Source organism: Phoxinus phoxinus (genome assembly GCF_949152265.1).
Source record: "Phoxinus phoxinus genome assembly, chromosome: 4".
Lineage (NCBI taxonomy): Eukaryota > Metazoa > Chordata > Actinopteri > Cypriniformes > Leuciscidae > Phoxinus > Phoxinus phoxinus.
In genome coordinates this window covers 43,711,683-43,719,182 of record NC_136879.1, presented here as the reverse complement: position 1 = coordinate 43,719,182, position 7,500 = coordinate 43,711,683, and the positions used below count along the sequence as shown (strand labels likewise).

Genomic DNA, 7,500 nt, shown 5'->3' with positions numbered 1-7,500 from the left:
CTTCTTGATTTAAGAATTTTTAGATATTTGAACTGGAAACAAAACAAAAGTACTGAGAAAGAAAAGCATTTTTCGCAGTGTCATCCTGACTGCTGTTCACCTGACAAACGTTGATTCTAGCGAAGTTCAGTTTTGAAGAGATCTGAGTTTTGATTTTAGGTGAATGACGTGAGTGTCGCTCACTGATAGGTCGACATGGAAGGAGCCGATCAAGACCAGGACCAGTGGATGATCTAGACCAGATCAATCAATCAGACGATAAACTGGAGCCTGTGATGGAAAGAAGTGTCCGTGTGCAGCTGGAATACTCAAATGACTGTTATTTATACGTGTCACACACACACACACACACACACACACACACACACACACACACACACACACACACACACACACACACACACACACACACACAAGACCGTCAGCTCAAGTGTTCAGTGTTACTAAAGAGCCACTTCACTGCAAAAAAATGCTTTTCTTACTTAGTATTTTTGTCTTGTTTCCAGTTCAAATATCAAACATTTCTTAAATCAAGATGCATTTACTAAAGTAGTACAATAACATAAGATATTAAGTCTTGTTTTCTGGGTAAAAAAAACAGTAATAATCAAAATTAAGTGAGTTTTTGTTTAAAACAAGCTAAATTATCTGCCAATGGCGTAAGAAAAATAATCTTGTTTCTGTTTAAATTAAGATTAGATAAGATAATATTTTTCTTACCCCATTGGCAGATCTTTTTTAATTTTTTTTAAGCATCAACTCACTTAATTTTGATGAATTCCCCCAGAAAACAGGACATAATATCTTATGTAATTTTACTCATCTAAATGCATCTTGATTTATGAATTTTTTGATATTTGGACAGAAAACAAGACAAAAATACAGAGTAAGAAAAGCATTTTTTGCAGTGTTCGTATTTCTCATAAAATCAGCACTTGTCGCAACATGAACTTTTGTCACTTCAGGCTTGCAGAAAGTGTTCAGTGACTCTCTGGTCATCCATAAAGTTATTGAGTGACTGGGCAGTTCTGCATGTGATGCAGACGAGTGTCAGGATTCAGGAGCTCGTGAGTCACACCGCATTTACAGCTCAGAAACGCTGACGGCTTTATCCTGCTCTGTGTATCATATTTCTTTGTGGTTGTAAATAAATTTGTAGTCAATTGTTCATCTTGTACAAATGGTTGATTTGTTAACTTCCCATCCCATTTTAACAGAAGTATCGCTAACACTTTACAATAAGGTTCATTAGTTAACATGAACTAAGAATGAACAATACTTCTACAGCATTTATTAATCTTAGTTCATATTAATTTCAACGTTTACTGATGATACATTATTAAAATCAAAGGTTGCATTTGTTAACATTAGTTAATGCACTATGAACTAACATGAACAGCTGTATTTTTAATAACTAATATTAAGAAATATACTGTAACACATGTATTGCTTATGGTTAGTTAATACAATAACTAATGAACCTTATTGTAACGTGTTACCGAACCATCTTAGTTTGGCTTTTTTAAAAATCATTCAAGACGTGAAGGCTCGAATTTTGTCATAATTTATTCACCGTCATGTTGCTCTAAAGCTGTGATCTCTGCTCTCAAATATCATTTGCATTTGTGTAATGTAAATATGATGCACAAAGAGATGTCACACACACACACACAAATGTTTTTGATACCAGTGCCTTTTCATATGGAAATATTAGCCATACCGGTTTAGAAGGACACGAGTATCTCAATATTTGTTTTATGATGTGCTTATACAAGGTCTTCATATAGGGCACTTTGAGGTCATTAACATATTTAATTGGATCCAGTTATGACTTTTTGATTAGAAAATAGATAAGGTAAATTTCCATTTCATAGCAACTTTAATTTACGATATGGCTTAATGCGCTTAATTAAATCTTAAATAAATTATATTTGATATTTTAAATCTTAAATAAATACATGCTGCATAATTCAGAGAAAACCCCATCACTGTTCTTTTACAAAGCGAGTTTTCCACCAAAATAAAGTTTGAAAATAGAATTATGAATAAATTTTACATTATATTATATGATTTTTCTTAAATATTTATTTTACAGTGAAATGTTGCAACCAAAATATTCCTTTGTTTAATATTTATTTAATAATATAGTTATATTTTTATATAAAATTATTCTATAATAATGCTAAATATATTATTATTTTATAGACATTGATATATAATCCAAAAAGTTGATACATAAATGTTTAAATAAAGTAATTAAATGATTAAAGTTGCTATTGTGACATATTTCAGAGTGTAAGGGATTGTTGAAAAAGATTAAATGTAGGGCGGGGCTTCATTCTGTACATCAGTTATTGATTGGCTGTTGAGATGTGGGCGTGGCTCTAAATATCTTTCAGGGGCGGAGCTTAAGCACACTGAATGATTGGTTAATCCTGCATGTCAAGACTGACGCTTCACTGGAAGATCCAGTTATGACATTTTGATTAAACATTACAAGGTAAAAACATTTTTTATAAAAAGAAACATGCATGGATGAATTGTTCACAATAAGATCAATATTAGAAAATAAGAGTGAATTTCATTCCATGCTATATATGCATGAGTGAAGAGTAGCTAGGGACTCACCACGCCTTAAAATGTGTCCATTTGAGGTGCGTAGATTAAAGAAAATCCAATTACAGGAACTTCAGGAGAGTCGGCACACTCCACCAAACACAAGAGACTCAAAGAGCGAGATCAAATCAAATGATTTTACTGAAAAAAGTGGCAAACGTTCTGGTCACATGTGGCCTTCTCAATGCCAAGCTTACAATAGTGCAGGAGCCATCTTGATTTATGAAGTCACATGGTTACATAGATCACATGATCAGCCAAGACCAATAAAGGATCCAAACACAGTGTTGGACAGCATGCTCAAGACAAAGAGAAAAACAATAACAAAATAAATAAATAAACGAAGAATAAAAATAATAATTAAATTTTAAAATGAATAAATAAAGTTCACAAGTGACTGAATGAAACCTTTGACTGTTCATAATCTCCTCACACACGTTCCTCACGGTGAGAAACACGATAATGTTTTACTTGACCCCGAGGAAGGCCAGTTCAGCCATGCGGCACGGATGTGAAAAAAGGAAAAATAATAATAATAACAACAACAAAATAAATAAATGAAAAAAAATTATAATAATTAAATGTAAAAAGAAAGAAATGAAGAATTTTTTTAACTTTTTTTTTTAAATGGGGCAAAAATTCAAAATAAATAAATAGATTTAAAGTTCACAAGTGACTGGATGAAACCTTTGGCCGTTCATAATCTCCTCACACACGTTCCGCGCGGTGAGAAACACGGCGTTATGTCGAAAGCTTCACTTGACCCCGAGGAAGGTGAGCTCCGCCATGCCGTCCCGGATGCCCCGGATGTACTCGAGCGTGGCGCGGTGAACTCTGACCTCGTACAGGCCGCAGCGGCGCGCGTGCCGGAGGAAGTTGGGCGCTCCGGGGAAGATGACGTTATCCGCCAGGATGATGGACCCCTCTCCCAGAAGCCCGCTGTCCTCCAGCAGCCGCAGGTCCGGCAGGTAACAGCGCTTCCAGTGGTCCATGAACACGAAGTCCAGGCGCTCCACGCCGAAGTCCTCACGCAAGCGCGGGATCACCTCATCCGACGGCCGCACGATCTGCTCCACCTGAGAGGACCGGCGACAGAGAGATCATGTCACGGATGCTTCTGGGCCATAATAAGCTACTATTGTTAAGCCTGGTTTCACAAAATGTCAACTTGACTTTTATGTTTAATTAATGGCATATTGTATTTTAACACCATTTTTTAATATATTTTATATATATATATATATATATATACACACACACTAATTAAATATTTAAAAAAATTCAATATTTAAAAAAAAAAGTCTCATGCCCAACAAGACTGCATTTATTTGATCAAAAATAGTTTAGAAAAACAAGGAAATTATATTATTTTAATATATTTTAGGGATGGGCAACGATTAATCGCGATTAATCTAGGGCTTTCAAAAGATTAATCCTGATTAATCGCATCCAAAATAAAAGTTTGTGTTTGCATAATATATGTGTGTGTACTGTGTATAATTATTATGTATAAATACACACATATTCATGTATATATTTAAGAAATATTTGCATTTATATCCTGTATATACATTTACATCATTTATATTATATATAAATGTAAACCAATTTTTCTTAAATATATACATTCATGTGTGTGTATTTATATACAAAATAATTATACACAGTACACATACATATATTATTTAAACACAAACTTTTATTTTGGATGCGATTAATCGCGATTAATCTTTTGACATCCCTAGATTAATCGCATCAAAAAATAAAAGTTTGTGTTTAAATAATATATGTATGTGTACTGTGTATAATTATTTTGTATATAAATACACACACATAATTGTATATATTTAAGAAAAATTTGTTATTTATATATAAAATATTTATATTTATATATAATATAAATTATGTATAAATATATACATGCGAATAGTTCTTAAATATATATATGCATATGTGTGTATTTATATATACAAAATAATTATACACAGTACACATACATATATTATTTAAACACAAACTTTTATTTTTTGATGCGATTAATCGTTGCCCATCCCTAATATATATATATACTATATACTAATTAAATATTTCAAAATGTTCCAATATTTTTGAAAAAAAAGTCTCATGCTCAACAAGGCTGCATTTATTTGATAAAAATTACTTTAGAAAAACAAATAATTAATTAAATTAATTATTAATTAAAATGGTGTGCTAATTAATTAAAAAATACTTAAAAAATCTGAAATATTTTTTCCAATGTAAATCATCTGTTTTCTATATGTATATACAGTAACGTGTAATTTATTCCTGTGATTAAAGCATCATTACTCCAGTCTTCAGTGTCACATGATCCTCCAGAAATCAGGATAATATGATGATCTGATGCTCAAGACACATTTATGATTATTATCAGTGTTGAAAACTTAATATTTTTTTGTGGAAACTGTGATACATTTTATTTTTCAGGATTCTTTGATGGAAAGAAAGTTCAAATGAACAGCATTTATTTGAAATAGAATCTTTTGTAACATTATAAATGCCACTTTAATGAACATCAATTTAATGAATCCTTGCTGATTTAAAAAAAAAAGTAATCACAGGAATAAATAAATGTAATTTATTCATAAGCTATTAAAAAAATATATTGAAATAGAAAACAACAGTTTTAAAAAAAAAAGTCTCATGCAATAATATTTCACAATATTACTGTATTTTGAATCGAATAAATACAGCCTTGGTGTGTAAACAATTCCAAAACAATTTTAAAAATCTGAATTTTTCTAAACTTTCATCCGATAATGTATATTGTGAAATGTGTGTTTTTGTTTTGGTCTGTGATACTGCAGTTGCCAATTTGTACATTTTCATTGTCAGTTGCGCTTGTTCCTGTTGTCCTCAAACTGGCAACCCGTGTGAGCGTCGAGTCTGAGGAGGCGGGAAACAACGATCTCTGATATTTTGAATTTGGACTGCAGTGCCTATTTCAACCACTAGCTGTCAATCTTACAGACTGCACCTTTAAGAAAGAGAAATGAATGCAGAAAACTCACCATGTCTTCATCAAAACCCGCCAGTCGGATGATTTTCTCGGCCACGGCAGCGTTCCGCTCGTCCATCTCCACGGAGTAGATGCGGGCGCCGATGGGCAGCGAGCGGGCGATGCGGACCGTGCTGTACCCGCAGTGAGTGCCCAGCTCCAGAACAGTGATCGGGCAGTGTTCCTGCAGCAGCCGGTCCAGGATCTTACCTGCACAGCCAATCAGAACACAGCAAGGGAGCGTGACAGCCAATCAATTCGCCTTTGGCTAAGCCACGCCCTAGAATGTAGATTGACCAATCACAGCGCTCCATTGACTTTAACACAGGCGTCTCATATGTTTGGTCTCGGCAGGGTATTACCGTCGTAGTTTTATCAGAGATATGGTTAACCGTTGTGCCTGGGGCGTTTGTAACACAGATACGCGTTTCCCAGAGAGGTTGGAGGAGGTGTTCGTTTTTCCCCTTCCCAAAACCGGTCAAATCCTGACAAGTGTCGTCTTTGGATTAAACTGTGTGGACGTCCTCAGTCAGCGAAACCCCTCAAGATCAACAACACACTTTTGTCTCTAAGATACATTTAGCTTTTAACCGTACTGTGAAGTTACACTAGTTAGACAGTTTTATGCTGGTTTAGGTTATGATTTCGGTTCTCTACGCTAATTGTTGATACGCTAGCACACGCTGCTAATAAATACAGCTTTATACTCGCGTAGTCCGTTTGCTTTGTAATAACGATTATAGAAGTGAATAGAGACCCAGCTTTGCATGAACAGTGTTGCTCCTGATATTGTGAGTCCCAGTCTCCGTCTCCATTAGGATATGCGGTGGGTCATGTGTTGACTGTGACCGTTATGCTTTTGCCTCTATTTGGATCTTGTTGTTGCTTGCGTTTCACCGTTTGTCTTGAATAGCCTTCGAACGCACACTGAGCCGCTTCTGCCTACTTCTATCCAACACTTTATTTGCTGCTTTATAAAAGTTTGATTAAATTTCATCAGGAAGAGCCGTCACAGCATAAGCCATGTTGATACCAAACCAGAGCCCAGATGAAGTTGACGGACGTTGTGTGTGTGTGTGTGTGTGTACCTTTCTTGGGCCCGATGTTGCTGATGAACTCCACTTTGCTGCACCACTGGTCAAAGGTGTCCAGGATGCTCTGGGAGTCTCCCGGCGTGGCGTGGGTCAGTATGTACTGGAAGGCCCGTTCCTCGCGGCTGAGGCCCGATAAGCAGTCGCGCACCCAGCGGATCAGCACGGCCCGGTACAGCAGCACGAAGAAGTAACGGTAACGGATGATCAGCGTGATTAACAGAGGAAGTAAAGCCAAAGCGATCGCAGGAGAAACCATCTTCACCTCTGACCTGCAGACACAAAGACGGGCTTTAACGTCACTGGAGACAACGCTGATCTGTATAGTAAAAACCGCTATATAAATAAAGGTGACTTGAAGATCAGACACCACTCAGAACACCCTAGCAGCGGCATAGCAACATACAAACACTCAGAACACCCTAGCAACGGCATAGCAACATACAAACACTCAGAACACCCTAGCAACCACATAGCAACACAACACACAATCACTCAGAACACCCTAGCAACCATATAGCAACACAGCACACAAACACTCAGAAAACCCTAGCAACCGCATAGCAACACACAAACACCAGAACACCATAGCAAACAAATAGCAACACATTAACACTCAGAACACCCTATCAACCACATAGCAACACACAAACATTCAGAACTCCCTAGCAACTGCATATCAACACACAACCAGAAAGCAACACAAACACTCAAAACACCCTAGCAACTGCATAGCAACACACAAACACTCAGAAC

The 7,500-nt window shown here is 36.0% G+C and overlaps 3 protein-coding genes across 5 annotated transcripts in view; 1 reads left to right on the top strand and 2 right to left on the bottom strand.

Moving 5' to 3' along the window:
- Positions 1–1,996, top strand: part of anapc15 (anaphase promoting complex subunit 15) — a gene marked incomplete at its 5' end in the record, with an annotated part of 6,070 nt that extends 4,074 nt beyond the window's left edge. Inside the window, one exon of one of the 2 annotated variants that reach the window (XM_079611114.1) lies at positions 160–1,996. In XM_079611114.1, the coding sequence (XP_079467240.1) occupies positions 160–186 (27 nt within the window). In that variant the 3' untranslated portion in view covers positions 187–1,996. The remainder of the gene's footprint in view (positions 1–159) is intronic. The other variant, XM_079611113.1, reaches the window with a different exon arrangement.
- folr (folate receptor) overlaps positions 1–2,996 on the bottom strand; it is a 23,979-nt gene extending 20,983 nt beyond the window's left edge. Inside the window, exon 1 of the mRNA XM_079611105.1 lies at positions 2,498–2,996. The gene's annotated coding sequence lies outside the window, so the exon portion shown is untranslated. The remainder of the gene's footprint in view (positions 1–2,497) is intronic.
- A 7-nt stretch (positions 2,997–3,003) lies between these two features.
- Positions 3,004–7,500, bottom strand: part of tomt (transmembrane O-methyltransferase) — a 5,855-nt gene continuing 1,358 nt past the window's right edge. The window contains exons 2-4 of one of the 2 annotated variants that reach the window (XM_079611101.1): positions 6,742–7,016; positions 5,667–5,863; positions 3,004–3,692 (exon numbers count right to left, since the gene is read on the bottom strand). In XM_079611101.1, the coding sequence (XP_079467227.1) occupies positions 3,372–3,692; positions 5,667–5,863; positions 6,742–7,003 (780 nt within the window). In that variant the 5' untranslated portion in view covers positions 7,004–7,016 and the 3' untranslated portion in view covers positions 3,004–3,371. Of the gene's footprint in view, positions 3,693–5,666; positions 5,864–6,741; positions 7,138–7,500 lie in introns of those variants that run through there. The other variant, XM_079611100.1, reaches the window with a different exon arrangement.